Consider the following 15,583-nt stretch of genomic DNA (forward strand, 5'->3'; position numbering starts at 1 on the left):
TTTTTCTTTAGCCTGGGCAGGGCTTGCTCTGTCGGGCTGCTTAAGCCACGGCAGAAGAAGAAAGTCGGGACCGGCAGCAAACCGCTTTATGCCGGGAACGTCTGTTAAATTTGTTGGATTAATTAATTTCTTAAAAATATAAGTACTAATCCACTTCTGTTCTTTTTGACTGTTTTCCTCCCATAGATTTGAGCTCCATGTGCCTCTAGTTTCCTTACAGTGGTCCAGTTATTGAAGAAAATACGTAATCCTTACATTGGGAGCAACTAATTATAGAAAAGCTTAATTGAGAAAGAAAAATGCTGAACATCCTGCCAACAAGTAAGGATGCTTAGCATGCCTTTACCTGTGTTGCATTTAAAAATGTTAGCAACACAAGCTAATTTTCATGGAGGCACTGCTCAAATCTCTCAGCTAAGAGCTTTTATTCCTCATATTAAATGGAAATGAAACGGTAACTTTAAAATACATAAGAGTTGTTTTGTGAACCATTCTAGTGCTAATGCAGACAAAATATACCACAAAATGTAAGTACTCCACTATAGTACTTACATAGTAGGGAGTGGTGATAATGATTTTTATCGTAATATTCTAATATATCGAAGTGTTTTATGTTTTGAAGTAAAACCAGAATAAGTTATCTGTTAATAAACCTCTTCTGTCAACATTAACATTAGAATTTTGCAGTGCACAATTGTTGCAAATTGTTAAATGTAAGTGCATTTATTGATACACTTATATTATCAAACTTTAAACAAAATGAATCTGAAAACATATCTGTTTTGGATCAGTCAGTCAGTTGAAGTTGGACCCCATTGTTGCAGGATAGATTTCAAAAGACCAATAAATGATGCAATATACATACCCATTCCTATGAAATGTGATGCTCCTTGTAAAGAAACCAGGTATTCACATAAATTGTATAAAATACTTTTTTTTCTCTGCCCTACATGTTTTTTTTATTAAATGCCAAATATTATTAGTTTTTGAGAATTCTTACTTTCTTCAAAATGTTGACTACTTCAAGTGAAATTTAGGAAAAACTGCGTATTTCAAGAAATCAGCCAAGTTATCATGATTCTCCTTAATATTTGGATAAACTTTCCAGATGACTGAAGGTGCCATGTTCATCTGTGTGAGAATATCCAACCATCCTACTTTTCTGGGAGGGTTGCATGTGTCAGAGAGCAACAAAATTTGCATATCAGCTCCAGAAACATCATCAGCCACAGTCAAAAGAGTCCAGTTTAAGATTAAACCAAGTCAAAAAGCATCATAAAAAGACAGATTACAGATTACAAATGTGCACACAGAGAGAGTTAAATTTTTACGGACATTTCCTGAGGTCTGATGAAACTAAATTAGAATTTTTACACCATAATGGCCATTGCTACATTCTGAGGAAAAAGAGAAAATGCTTCAAAGCCTGAGAGCACCATTCTTACTGTGAAGTATGGGGGTGGCAGCACCGTGTTGTGTGGGTGTTTTCCATCTAAAAACATAAAGGGGAAATAATGTCGTAAAATCTCCAGACATTGATTGTCAAGAACTTAAAAGATTATTGAGTATATGTGTATTTGACAGGGACCATTAGCATTCTGCCAGAATGTGACTTTTGGACAGAAAACTGTTGATTTGGTCCCAGTTTTATCCGTCATATGTTGAGGAAATATATGTAAATGTTTGATTTTGAAAAATGAAAACGCATTACTTCACATTATTGCTGCATTTAGAAAATTAAAACAATTTCAGTTTGTTGACCATATTTTAATGCCCGTTGAGAAGAATGAATTTGATACCAAAAAACAAAACAAAACACATGGTTGTATATTAAGCTTCTGTTTTGAATTAGAATTGGGAAATTCCCCCTTTGCTAGGCTGCTATCTTTTGTGTGTACCAAACATATTATGACACTTCAAAATAGGCTTTATGTTGGATTTTGTGAAAGAACAGTGTTTCCCCTAGGGACTTTTGTCTTAAGGCCGGGGGGTTCTGCAAAGACAAAAATTACCTAGACAGGTAAGTTTTTCATTGTTTTCTTTTCATAGCAGCAATCACTTTGTAGAGCAATTGTTTGATGGAATCCAGGTAGCAGCCGCTAATACAAACTAAATATATTTAACAGCTACTGAAGAAGTACTTGAACACGTCTTGAATACGTCTACATACGTCTTGAATACGTCAAATTTGAGAATTTGTCTTCCTCTAATGTATTTATATGTTTCTCTTCGTGTCTATAGTTTTATCTATCTTCTTACTTCTGTCTTTATCTCATCTTTTGCCTGTTTCTGTCTCTCTGCGCTTTTCAGTCTTTGTCTACTGTACCTTTCTCTCTCTCTCTCATGTACATATTTCCTTACGAAGCTCAGTCTTATACTGCCAGAGGGAGCATTTCCCCTCCGACAGCCAAGCCAGGTCAAAACCTTTTATTCAGTGATGATGACTGTATTTTTGCTGTTTGTCAGGAGCAGGGCGTGAAGCATTTGGGCTATATTATATGTTTGTACCTGAGACTTGCTCCTCTCAGGTAGGAAAGGAAGCGCTTCCCTCAAAATGAAAATGAGCTGGTTTGAAAAGACACAGATATGCTTGCTCGGTTTGCAAGTTTCTGCAACATGTTTTCTGTTTGTGTGTATTCACCAGCACGCAAGCACATGATCTGCACGATCTAACCCTTTCATCCATCTTTTATAAAATTCGTAATTTCATAATAGCGAGCGGAAAGTAGAGGAGCGACCACTTAGGGACAGAAATAGCTCATGATGTGATCATCTGGCATTATTTACATATTTTAGATATATGTTTAACTTTGAACCTTGGATCTTTTTGGGGTGACGGTAGGAGAAATGCTCAGAAGTATTTTTGATGGGATGCTCTGCACCTTTGGCATTCTTGTTTTCTTATTGCGTTTACTGCCAACATTGTGTTGAGACTTTATGTACATGTCTCTTTGCGCTACTGGGGGATTGAAAGTTGCGTTTTGGGACGATCTCCGTGTTTCCGTGTCGACATGGGTACTTTTGAAACCAACAACCTGTTAGGAAAAAAACATTCCTGTGTGGACGGGACCTAAGATAAGTCAGTGTGGGTTAAGTGCAGTCAGCATCATCATTGCACTCTAAATGAAATGATCTAAATGTTTTCCTAATAACACCCAGCCATAGCTGAAGATAATTTATTCAGGTTTTAGTAAATTGAAATAACTTTTCAATAGTGAGTCACCTGCATTATGGGCTATTAGTGAAAAACACAAAAATGGACAATTGACACCTTATCCTTAATATGGTTGGTATCTTACAGTTGTTTTTGGTAGATAATATTACCACAGCTGTTCTTTTGAAATGATGTTGGGAGAGTGGATTCACTTCTATCAGTACAAATCCCAACTCCCCTTAAGTTTCCACCATTTAATTAGTTACACAATTGCGTATGTTTCTTACTAGACGATGACATAAGTGAAACTGAAAGAATATCAGAGTTCAGAAATTCGTAATTTCATTCGTCCAAGACTGAACAGAAATGTCATGGTCCGTCATGGACGATAGGTTTACTTACTTCTACTTAGTTGCACATGGCCCAAATTTGGCAGTTTGGGTAAATTTAACCATCCAAAAATCTTTTTATTTTTTTTTTTTTTAAGAAGTGCTATTTTGTTGTGAGAGAAAGCCAGCCAAGCTCCCTGATTTTAACCAGTCGGATGTTTGGGCAGGAACGGAGAAACTGCGATATGCTGAGACTCGGCCTGTGACCAGCCATTGTCCTGTTTGCTCTCTGTAGATGGTGATGTCAGGAGCTCCGTTCGGCCAGCAGTATGGCCAGGCCGGGGTGCAGCAGATGGGGACAGCGGGGGTCAATGCCCAACAACTCCAGAACAAGACGGCCCTTTCTAACAACCTGCCTCCATTCCCTGCTGACTTAAAGGGAGCTGGGAATGTGCCAAACATGGTGAGTGTTTTAGCCCCTGCATGACCTGCTGCCTGTTGTCTGATTTGCGTATTTGAAGTCATCCTTCAATGCTGTAGGGAAAAAAAAAATACAGTTCAGTGTTGGTTTTATTTTGTTAATATATGCTTTACTTCATAATTTCTTTAAAATATAAACTGTAGGTTTTAATAACACTCAAAACAAAATGCAGGATTTATGCAACTCTGTTGGTTTTGCCAACTGATGAAGCAAAACTAAGACTAAAATGACCACTGTTAATTGATTTAAGTGTGGCTAAGTGGTAATCCTCTTTTTGCTCGACAGCTTAAACTTCACAATGTCTGCATTCAGCTGTTGTTAAAATTGGGGTGTAAAAACCTCAATAGTTCACTTCTTTGGTTCATTTCATACCACCAGTTTAACTGAGAGACATTTAAATATGAAGAGAACAGAACATTTGGTGATTTTTAATTCTGACTTTTTCTGGCATTAAAGGTCATTTCCTCAATTTCTAGGGATGAACATTCCTACATCAGACTTCCAGTTTATTTTTGTTGTTGCTGCTTGCCTTTGCTCCTTAGATGTTTCTTCAGTTTCTATGCTTTTTTTGATCTTTTTTTTTTTTTTAACTGCTTCTCTCGTTAAACTGCTAATGCCAAACCTCAAGTTTTAATTTTTGCGTTTTATTATGCACATGATTTTCTTTTTACACACTTTTAAAGTTTGAAATGAGCAACATTTGACAGTGGAGTAATATAATAACCATGTGTGTCTGCACGCCTTCGCAGGCCCAGATGCAGCAGCAGGTAGCATCGATGGGCATGGTCTCGGGGGCCGGCGGCGTATCTGGAGGGCCGACTGCCGACCCTGAGAAACGAAAACTCATTCAGCAGCAGCTGGTCCTGCTGCTCCACGCGCACAAGTGCCAACGGCGGGAACAGGCCAACGGAGAAGTGAGGGCCTGTACGCTGCCTCACTGCCGCACCATGAAGAACGTACTCAACCACATGACTCACTGCCAGGCTGGCAAGTCCTGCCAGGGTGAGTAAAAAATTACAATAATAAACATTTACTAATATTAAAAAAAAAAAAAAATCCAAAAATTAGAGTTGACATATTTTTGTTAGCATCAGGTGTGAACGATTAACATTACTAAAACAGAGCTGTCTGAGTGTTTTCCCTTGATAATGTTGATTGTTTGATTTCTCAGTCAGGCATTCTTCAAAACAAACCGAGGTTGAAAGCTCAGATGGAGAAAACAGGAGCTTTACTTCGTTTAGCCTTCCTGTTATCTGATAATCTTGTTCTCTCCCAGCCAAAATGAATCACTGAACAGCTAGTCGAAGAACATAGTTTCTTTTTAAGAAGCTTTTTAAACATATATTTGACATCCTTATAACACCTCACTGGCACTAAAAATAGACATCTTGTTCTTGTCTGAGTGACAGCATCTACACCAAAGAGTGTTGTATTAAGGTGTGTTCACCGATTGGATTTTCTTTCTGATTTTTGAATGGCCAGTTGGTGTTCAGGGCTGGTTGAGATGTAAAACTTTAGCTTCTGCTCATTTCTTGTCTTGTCTGCAGTAGTGCAGTCACTTTTTTATGCTTCAGTTTTGAGCCGAATAGCAAAGGTCATAATTTACTGGTACATTTAATTTGGTCATATTCAAACTAAAGCCACCCTGGCTCGCACCCTGCAGAGTGGAACCCAGCCACTCTGCAGGGTGGCTGGGTTCCTCCTTAGTGAAAGGTTGTCACAGTACACACATTGCAAACTTGATACCGGTACTAAGAAAATTCTCAATACTTGTTACCATTTTCAGTACAGCTGCAACTTCTTTAAAAAAATTCAGTCTTTCAGAAGCAGCTCATTGTTTTGGGCCCGGTAAGCGGCTGCAGGGAGGGGGGGAGCTCAGTGTCTGCTATTGCAGCTCTGCTGCCAGAAGAAGTCTAGCAATTATAAATGAATCAGATAGATTTGAACAAAAATGAGTACATTTGAATAAATTTTTTTTTTTTTTTTTTGTATTGATTTTGTTGAAATCTTGGATATTTTGACAATCCCAGATGGAAGTAGACATCAGAAGTCTGTCTGTCTGAAAGTCTGGTCATAAATGGTTGGATATCATCAGCAGTAATACCCGGGTAGGCTGTCGCTTTTAAATGATGGAAAACGGCCCAAAGTGTGCCAAAGCACTATTGTCCAGTTGAACTGTCGCCACACTTTTTTGTTGTTAGCTGACATGATCTGGTGCATCTATTCAACCTGCTGTGTCTTCATAGATGGTTTTCTGCATATCTTGAAAAAAAGTGATCTGCCCTTTCTCCTCTCACTCACATACTTGCTTTTCACTGAATGATTTGTAAAATTTATAAACCAGAGAGACGCTTCTGCCTTAAAATCATATGTCTAGACCAGGTTCTCTGTCACCAATACCCTTCTCTATTCCGATGCTCTCTTTGAACTTAAGCTAGTTATCTCCATCTTCTTCTCCATCTCCAGATGCCTAAATGAACAGAGGTGCTACCGTAGATTGACTTTTTGCTCTAACAAGTGATTACACCGGTTCACTCGCCCGATAAAACGGCTGCTGTGCGTATCTTGTTCTTTACGTGAGAAGATACAGACAGCAGTTGTTTTGTGTGTAAAGTGCTTTGAGCACAGATGTTGGAGGAGGGTTATTTGATGCCTGTTGAGTGCGATTTCCAGGCAGTTACCCCACTTCCCAGAGTATATAGCAAAACGCCTGCGTGTCCGTGTTTTATTGCTTTAGTGGAGCCGGTTACCTCAGCTGACTGGCTGAACCCTAGTGACTGACGACATCAGCAAACATTAATTTAATCGTTTCAAACTGCTGGAAGGACGGTTGTTTTACATTTAATATGTTGACACTGGTCCCCATCAGACACCCAGGGTCTGTGAACTTTGAACTTTAATGTTTATGCTGTTTCAGTTGTTCGAGTAAATTAAAAGGTACATTCATGGTTTTACAGCATGTTGAGTAATTAATTTTGAATTGCTGATTTCGTATATATGTATATATATATATATTTTTAATCCTGGCTGATTTGAGTGTGTTGGTTTACTTGTTAATTCGTCTCACTGAGAGTTACTGTTTGCTTTCGTTTTTTTCTTCAGTGGCTCACTGTGCATCATCCAGACAGATCATCTCTCACTGGAAGAACTGTACGCGGCACGACTGCCCGGTCTGCTTGCCTTTAAAGAACGCAAGTGACAAGAGAAATCAGCAGCGTAAGTAACTCCAGGAACGTTTGCTCTGTTGCTTTTATTAAAACATTTTAAGAAGCGCTCAACAAACACCAGCAAGCCTCAAGGAAGTGAGCGTATCATGAAGTGGTGCCACCTGCAGGCCGAGTTTTCCTGCTGCACGGCTGTGCTGGCTCGCTAGCTCCGAGCTCCAACGGTGAGAGGATTCCTCTAGAAAGGGAGGGCCTGTAATGTGACACCCAGGGAGGGGCTTGGTGGCTCTGCTATTAGCGGGGGGCAGGGTCTCAGGACAGCATGCTTTCTAATTGGTTAAAAGCCACTATGACAGGTTTAAATCCCCCACAGAGGCAGCATGCTCACTGTCAGCAATCAACACAGCAGGGAGCTGCACGGTTTTATATGAGACCTTCTGCAGCTGCCATTTTCTGTTTTTATTTTTTATTTTTATTTTTTTTTATATTATTTTAAAATATTACTCATTTACTAAAATTATTTTCATGACTAAAGTAGTCAAAAGGAGAAAACGTTTCCTTGTGGAGCATTATATCTTTCTAACTCATTTTTATTTTTACATTTTTTACTTTGATTATTATTGAAATAAAACATGCTTAGCAACATTTGTGATACAAAAGAAGATACAAGAAAAAGATGCGATTTTCTTCTGTTTTCTTCATTTTATCAACTTAATTTAACTTGGTCATTTTGTTGTATTATATTTTTTCCACTAATTAAGTAATATTGGGATATAACGATTTTCTTGGTTGGGATTTTTGAATAATTAAGAACAGACAAAAATGCATCGATGCCAAATGTTTTGTTACTTATAGGTCTTCTAACTTCTTAATTTTTATGTCTTTATTATGTGTTCATTTAACAAAAATACAGATTTAATATGTGGAAATTAATAATTTGCGAGCATTATTGTGTTTTTTAAGCCAAAAAGATGCTACATTTTTATAATTCAGTTTTTATAATTCAGTTTTTTAATCAATATTTTTTTTCTATTTCTTTTTCCCCCTGCTCATTTACATCCATTATTATATATGTTTCAATAATTAAAAACATACAAAAGCCATAGATGGCTCTTGTATGCTTTTATATTTTATCTGGATTATGTTCAATGTTTGGTCATTGTCTTCCCCTCTGATTCAGAATGATATGAACTATTCAGCAACATTAATTTTGAAGTTTTAATAAATAACAGCAAACAAAAGCACAAGATGCAAGGTTTTCTAACTCATATTTTCTTTTCTTTTTGGGTTTTGTTCATTTTTGGACTGATTACTTTTGTGATAATACTTGACAAGCATTTTTGATATAGATCATTTAAATTACAAGTTGCAAAGTTTGCTTATTGTACTTAATAACCTCATAATAACCATTTTTATTCAGTTTTACCAAACAGTGGGTGTGTTCATCTCTCTCTCCAGCCATGTTGAGCTCTCCCGGAGCCAGCCTGCAGAACGCCATCAGTACAGTCGGACCCGGCCAGCCGAGCGCCACAGCCATCAACAGCGCTCCCACACACATCGACCCCAGCTCTATGCAGAGGGCCTACGCAGCCCTGGGCCTCCCGTATGGGAACCATTCCCCTGCTCAGGTCCAGGGTCAGGGTCCAGCTCAGCAGAACCCCCAGGCGCACCAGCAGCTACGAAATATGAACCCACTCGGTATGAAACCAAAAAGCCTCTAGCTGAATTTATTTATGTTTTCTTTTTGTTTGCTTTTCAACCAAACTGATCAGTCACTGTGCTTGTATGTAAACTTATGTTAACGTGCGTTAATATCAGGCACTAATCAGATGAACCAGATGGCAGGAGGCCTGGGTAGCCATTCCTCGGACCAGACGGGCTTGCTCTCCGACTCCCCGCTTCCCTCTTCGCTCAACAAGTGAGCCTTATTATTTCTACTTGACTCAATCCTTACATTTTCTTGGTCTCTGTCCATATTCTGCTTCTTTCATGAAACAAGCCTAAAGAGAAACCTTTCTTCTGTCCAGCAGGCAGCTACTGCCAGATGGATCAGAGGTAGAAGGTATGGGAAATCTCCCTGCTGCCACCCCTCTCTCTGCTACAGGGGTAAGAAAGGCCTGGCATGAACATGTGACTCAGGGCCTGCGCTCCCATCTAGTGCACAAACTGTAAGTCTACTACATAAGCAGGTGTGTCTGTAGAATATGTTGTTGTTCAGCAGATAAACTCAGCTTCTCATCCTGCAGAGTACAAGCCATATTCCCGACCCCAGACCCTGCAGCTCTGAAGGACAGGCGAATGGAGAACTTAGTGGCTTATGCACGCAAAGTTGAGGGAGACATGTATGAGTCGGCAAACAGCAGGGTATTATGATACACTTAAGTTGTTTTATTTATCATTTCAACTCAATGATTGTTTTTTTTTTTTTTTTTTAACCTTTTCTGATCTCATGGTTTTCTTGTCCATCTTATTAGGATGAGTACTACCACTTCCTGGCAGAAAAAATTTACAAGATCCAGAAGGAGCTGGAGGAGAAGAGACGCTCGCGTCTGCAGAAACAGCCGATCATGGTGGGAGCGCCGGGACCCCAGCAGCCTGGTATGGCTCAGCCCAACAGCATGGGCCCTGCACAGGCCGTTCGACCTCCAAGTTAGTACAAACAACCCGTAACACCTTGACTTGTTGGTTAAAGCCTACTCACTTTGTTTTCAGATACGAAGAGCAACTTTTAATAAAGCATATTTCTGTCTTGCCTCCCTGCAGATGGACCTGCAACAATGCCCAACATGCCAAATCAGATGATGAACCGTATGCAGGTGGATCAAGGTATGTCTATCAAGTTGTTACATGTTTCTAATTAATATCAGAACCTATAACTGTAAACACTATGTTGATGAAGCTGTTTAGTAAAGCCCGAGATTGTTGAACCACTCTTTCATTCAGTTTGTTTAGTGCCCCTGCCAGCCCATTCGGGCATTGAAATATTAAATTACATCAACTCCCCTGAAGAGGTATGTAATTGTACATAAATATGTTCCCACAGGAATCAGTCAGTTTAACCCAATGGCGATGCAGAATGCACAGATGCCTCAGGCACCCATGGGAGCGAGGGCTCCTTCCCCAATGAGCCATCCGCAGCAGATGAACATGAACTCTGTGGTGAGATTGGTTTCCCAGCTTTTATGATTATTATTATTATGTTGGGTTCTTTCAAGAGCACGTTGCAAAAATCACCTTTTCAACTATTTTAATACATTAGGTGTTTTTGTTTGTTCTAAAGAAATAAAGGAAAGTGAAGCCTAAATTTATTTGAATAAATAATCCACAATAGTGATAATTCACATTTCAGCTGTATAGAAAAGAATAATCTTCAACGTTTCATTTTTTCCCTTCTTGATAACTCTTTCATTAAAAACTCAAACTGATTTCCTCCTCTGCATTTTAGTACAGTTTTTTTTTAAATGATGTCTTTGATTAATATCTTGTTCTTTGGTTATGATTCCAGCAGTCTGGTCTAGATTCAGAGTAAAAATCATTTTCTGTAAAAATCCATTTGTTGATGTTCTGATGCGTTTGTGTCATCTCTGCCACTCTTCAGATGGGCATGTCTCCATCCAGGATGCCCCCGAACCAAGGCATGATGGGTAATCATGCCAATAGCATGTCTCAACCAGCCGCCCAAGGCCAGTACCTGCAACAGGGTCAGTATCCTGGTGCTGCAGGTGGAGCCATGAATGTGAATATAAGCATGGGTCAGACTATGCCACAGGCTGCCGTTGCACAGGTGAGATGATCTGTGAAGTTGGATGAAACTTAGTCGTCTGCCCAGTAAATACTAGGCAGTGCTAATAGTGAACTTCCCTTTTTTTCCCAGCAACAACAAACCTCTAACCTCCCTCTGAATGCACTGGGCTCCCAGTTGCCCTCTGGACCCACCACCCAACCCGCCCGGGGCACACCCCCTCCACCCAGCATCAGTCAGCAGCAGCAGCAGCAGCAGCAGCAGCAGCATGCTCCCACACAGGCCCAGGTGCCGCCGCAGCCCTCCACTCCTGGCTCTGCAGTAGGACCCCCTTCCACCCCAACCCACATTCCAAGTAGCCTTCCTCGCCCCCCTGCAGCTATGAGCACTCCCCCTGACCCCTCCCAGCCTCTGACACCCCTGCAGCCTCCCTCTGAGCCCCCCAGCCAGATGCAGCAGCCCACCTCTGTGCAGCCTCAGCACCCTAGTACACCGGTGAGATCCTTGTTCTGCCTGAATGCTAAAAACTGGCTTATACAGGGTTCGTACAGGTGCTTAAAATCCTTGAAAATGCTTAAATTTCAATTTGGTGTTTTCAAGGTTTGGGAAGTGCTCGATTTCTGTATAACATCCTTGAAATGCTTGATTTTCAAACAGCATAGTTTTGTAATAAAGTGCAATTTAACACTGGAGTAACAGCCTAAATCTGCAAAGTGTTACTTAGATATTTTTATACACCTAATAAAACGATACAAACATGTTTTTTCTCACTGTCTGACGTTACGTCAGACCAAACTTTTCTTGGTTTAGGTCGGTTAGAATTACAAAAATTATTTATATTTTTTAGAAGCTTTTTGTAACTTTCTTTTTATGCTATGTTTAAGCATTACATATAAGCAGGAAGGCCATTTAGCTTAAGATTTGTTGGTATTCTGTCAATGTAACGAATATTTATTATTCCTAATGGCTTACGGACATATTGGTCAGTGTAACTGAATAAACATTGACATAAATGTTATATGTTAGTTATTGAAATTCTCAGGTGTTAGTGTTTTGTTTCTGGCTTTGTGTGAGAAACATTTTAAAATGTACAATTTTGTTATTTTTTCAAATACCATTTCCCTTTGGAATACCATCACAAAACATTAATCAGAGTAATAAATGATGTAATGTAATAGTGAAACTGTTAATTTTTTTTTAGCTCATTTGTATTAGTTTGAAAACTTACCTTGAAAATGTTTGAAAAGTTCTTAAATTTTACAGTGGGAGAAGTGTACGAACCCTGCTAATACCGCCGCTGGTTTAAATACAACTTCCTGGCTGGTCTTTTAAAATCTTCTCATCATTCATCCTTATTTGATAAAATGATTAGTGTAGTGATCATTTTGTCTCTTTAACTCCTTGAAGTTGTCCCAGGCTGCTGCCGGTATCGATAACAGAGTACCCACTCCTGGCTCCGTGGCTGAGCTGAGCTCCCAGCAGGCCCTGCCTGACATGAGCATCTCCGAGGTCAAATCCGAAGTCAAAGAGGAGGAAGAAGAAGAAGAGGAGGAGGACAGCAAGTCTGGGAAAAAGCAAAATGATGTGAAGATGGAAGTACGTACATTTACTTTGCATTGAAGAGAAATTGGAGCACAGCTGTGAAGGTAAATGTGGGCTTTATTTCTTGCTACCCAGCAGGACGATGAAACCAAACCCTCCCTGGTGAAGAAGGAGGAAACGGATGCAGCAGAACCAAAGCAGGAACCGATGGAGACAGACGAGAAGAAGCCAGAGGTGAAGGTGGAACCCAAAGAAGAGGAGGACGGTGCGTCCAACAGCACATCAGCCGCTTCCACTGCTCAGAACCGCAAGAAAAGTAAGACTGCTCATCCACTTTGACGTTTTATTTGTTGACAATATTAACATTTTAGGACCAGTTTCTGACAACCTGATTTTCATACAGCTTTGACCAGACTTTTCTGATTCTGTTCAAGTCAGATCTCTCCTAAGCTATAATAGAAGGAGATAGAGGCCCTGCTATAGCCCACCATTAATTATTTATACGTCATGCCGCTGCAACGTATGACAGCAGTTAGTGTAAATCAGGATTGTAATAATAAAAAGGTCAGAATGATGACAAAGTGGACAATTAGTATTCTGGATTAAAAATGTCAAACAGAGCTCCCATATATGTATATATGTAACATATCTATATCTTATATAATATTTAACATTTTAGACCAATTTGCTGTTAGTCGGTAAAAGGCCTTTGCGCCTGCAATGTTGCATTTAACACAATATAGATAGGATAGCTTTGCTTGGTGTCTGAATCTATTTATAAGCTGACATTTTAAACTAGCTTTAGCAACTTATATTAGCGATTAGCACAGGTAACATTATTAAAGTCACAGCCTTTGTGTTTATTCCCCAGAGTGTAGATCCTGACCTTAACTCTGGGATTTCCAACTTGTTCATCAGTAGAGGTGGAAGCCTGAAAGTATAAAATGGCAACTTTTGTGTCAAATGGTCAAGTATTCCTTTGTCTGCTGAATTTCTGGCTTTGTTGCATATGGAACAAACCGCAGACGTTTTCTGTCCTCCGTTTTCAAACTTCTCACTGACACTGAACATGGCTGACTGTCAGTGCCCTTCCTTCAGTCACTGCAACCTCTCTGAGGATTGTTTTCATCGGTGCAGGAATGATGAGTTCGCTGAGTGATTAAAAAGCCAGATTTCAAATTTTTCAACGGCAACGCACCAAGGCAATGTTTCTGTTGTCTGATACCAAATAGACAACATAGCAACATAAAGCTGAGCACTTTTTCCAATTGTTGCTCTTCTCCTATGCACGTCCATCTCAAACCCTGACAATTAATGGGATCGACGGTAATGACATTTTACTGCTAACAAGTTAGGATCGGCATTAAACGGAGAGTGAAGAATTTGAGGACAAAGCTTTACAGTTTATTAGCTTTTAAGGAATTTAGGTTTCATTACTTAAAGAATCTAAAATGCTCCAACTGATTAAGCCTGGACTAAGTAGCAGTACATTAAACCGATATCATTAAACGCACAGTTTGGAATTTGTGAACATATAAGCAGTATTACTGCAACTACTAAAGGTTTGACCCAACCTAAATTGGCCTAAAAGCCTAATTAAGCCATCAATAAATCCTGATTGTTGCTTGTTTCCACTGCGAAACAAATGGTGTACATAAATGTTTAGGCCGACTTAAGAAAGCTGTTAATTAGTTCCACTGAAGAGTTGTTTTCCATTCAGTTTTCAAACCAGAGGAGCTGAGACAAGCACTGATGCCCACTCTTGAGGCCCTCTACAGACAAGACCCCGAGTCCCTACCCTTCAGGCAACCTGTAGACCCCATGGTGCTCGGCATTCCTGTAAGTGTCAACAATTTCCTGAGCAGACTTATTTATTCCGAAACACAGACCGTGATAGAACTGGGATCTTTGTCTCCCCCGTCTTCCTGCAGGACTACTTCGACATAGTGAAGAACCCCATCGACTTATCCACCATCAAACGCAAGCTGGACACGGGTCAGTACCAGGAGCCGTGGCAGTACGTGGACGACATCTGGCTCATGTTCAACAACGCCTGGCTGTACAACCGCAAAACGTCACGCGTCTACAAGTACTGCACCAAGCTGGCCGAGGTGTTCGAAGCAGAGATTGATCCCGTCATGCAGGGTCTGGGCTACTGCTGTGGCAGGAAGGTGAGATGGTAACACAACGCTGTGCTTTATTTTTTATTTTTTTATTAACAGCACCTTCACTTCACGGTTGTGGAGCTTTGAAAAAGGATTAATATCCCCGTAACTCATTGAAATTATCAATAGATCATTTAATCTGTTTCATTACAGATTTTCTGTGATAAATCAACAACAACAAAAAAACAATGCAAGGTGGAAGGAAAAATTAGGTCGCAGTGGTTTAGATTAAACCATATTTAACTTTAAGAATGGCTTAGTCAAAATCCACAATGAAATCTGATTCAGAATCCGAGCCAGTAAAAATGTCTGTGGTTGTAGTTGGAATAAGTTTAAGAGGATGGAAGTTGATGCTGAACAATTTCAACATGTTTTAGAGCAATTGAAATGAAAATATACAAATGTACGCTTTAAAATTCAATAAATACACGTGGCCTTTCAGGCAGTGCGTGGAGATATCATTATTTGAAAGCGTTCATACCAGACGGACACCAGATGTCAAGCTGTCAACTTGATTTTCATCATTTTAAGCTTCCGCTGAGATGTATTTGCACTTTTAAACAGAACTGCAAGCGGCTTTTGTTGGTCAGTATTTTTCTAGTTGGGGAAGTGGACCTGCAATTCACAACACCACCCCAATGCTTAAAGAAATTATGCATTTTAGTGTATTTACTAAATAATAATGTTTTATTTCAAAAATGTCTTTGCTTTTAATGACAGACATACTAAATTAGATACCGGATTGTTTATTTGAAACTATATTCATATATCCATGACCGCAGATGAAATCTTCCAGAGGAGTCTGGACGATAATATTTTCTTATTTTTATCAACAGTACGAGTTTTCGCCTCAGACGCTTTGTTGCTACGGCAAACAGTTGTGTACCATCTCCAGAGACAGCACCTACTACAGCTACCAGAACAGGTAGGAGGGTGTTATTACACTGGTCGGGGGGGGGGGGGGGGGGGGGGGGGGCTCGTGGATTTATTGAAGGGTGGAAAGACA

General features: G+C 39.8%; 1 protein-coding gene across 6 annotated transcripts in view; it reads left to right on the forward strand.

The window, feature by feature from the left end:
• Positions 1 to 15,583, forward strand: part of crebbpb (CREB binding lysine acetyltransferase b) — a 40,812-nt gene that overhangs the window by 14,021 nt on the left and 11,208 nt on the right. For 2 of the 6 annotated variants that reach the window (XM_015025935.1, XM_015025953.1), the window contains exons 3-19: positions 3,779 to 3,946; positions 4,714 to 4,966; positions 7,067 to 7,180; positions 8,587 to 8,826; positions 8,947 to 9,046; positions 9,156 to 9,296; positions 9,375 to 9,492; positions 9,603 to 9,777; positions 9,892 to 9,954; positions 10,172 to 10,287; positions 10,727 to 10,912; positions 11,003 to 11,365; positions 12,278 to 12,466; positions 12,548 to 12,728; positions 14,133 to 14,251; positions 14,344 to 14,583; positions 15,414 to 15,502. In XM_015025935.1, the coding sequence (XP_014881421.1) occupies positions 3,779 to 3,946; positions 4,714 to 4,966; positions 7,067 to 7,180; positions 8,587 to 8,826; positions 8,947 to 9,046; positions 9,156 to 9,296; positions 9,375 to 9,492; positions 9,603 to 9,777; positions 9,892 to 9,954; positions 10,172 to 10,287; positions 10,727 to 10,912; positions 11,003 to 11,365; positions 12,278 to 12,466; positions 12,548 to 12,728; positions 14,133 to 14,251; positions 14,344 to 14,583; positions 15,414 to 15,502 (2,855 nt within the window). The remainder of the gene's footprint in view (positions 1 to 3,778; positions 3,947 to 4,713; positions 4,967 to 7,066; positions 7,181 to 8,586; positions 8,827 to 8,946; positions 9,047 to 9,155; positions 9,297 to 9,374; positions 9,493 to 9,602; positions 9,778 to 9,891; positions 9,955 to 10,171; positions 10,288 to 10,726; positions 10,913 to 11,002; positions 11,366 to 12,277; positions 12,467 to 12,547; positions 12,729 to 14,132; positions 14,252 to 14,343; positions 14,584 to 15,413; positions 15,503 to 15,583) is intronic. The other 4 variants (XM_015025950.1, XM_015025970.1, XM_015025943.1 and 1 more) reach the window with 2 other exon arrangements.

Source organism: Poecilia latipinna, unplaced genomic scaffold (genome assembly GCF_001443285.1).
Source record: "Poecilia latipinna isolate Pla-1442-1.1 unplaced genomic scaffold, P_latipinna-1.0 Scaffold96, whole genome shotgun sequence".
Lineage (NCBI taxonomy): Eukaryota > Metazoa > Chordata > Actinopteri > Cyprinodontiformes > Poeciliidae > Poecilia > Poecilia latipinna.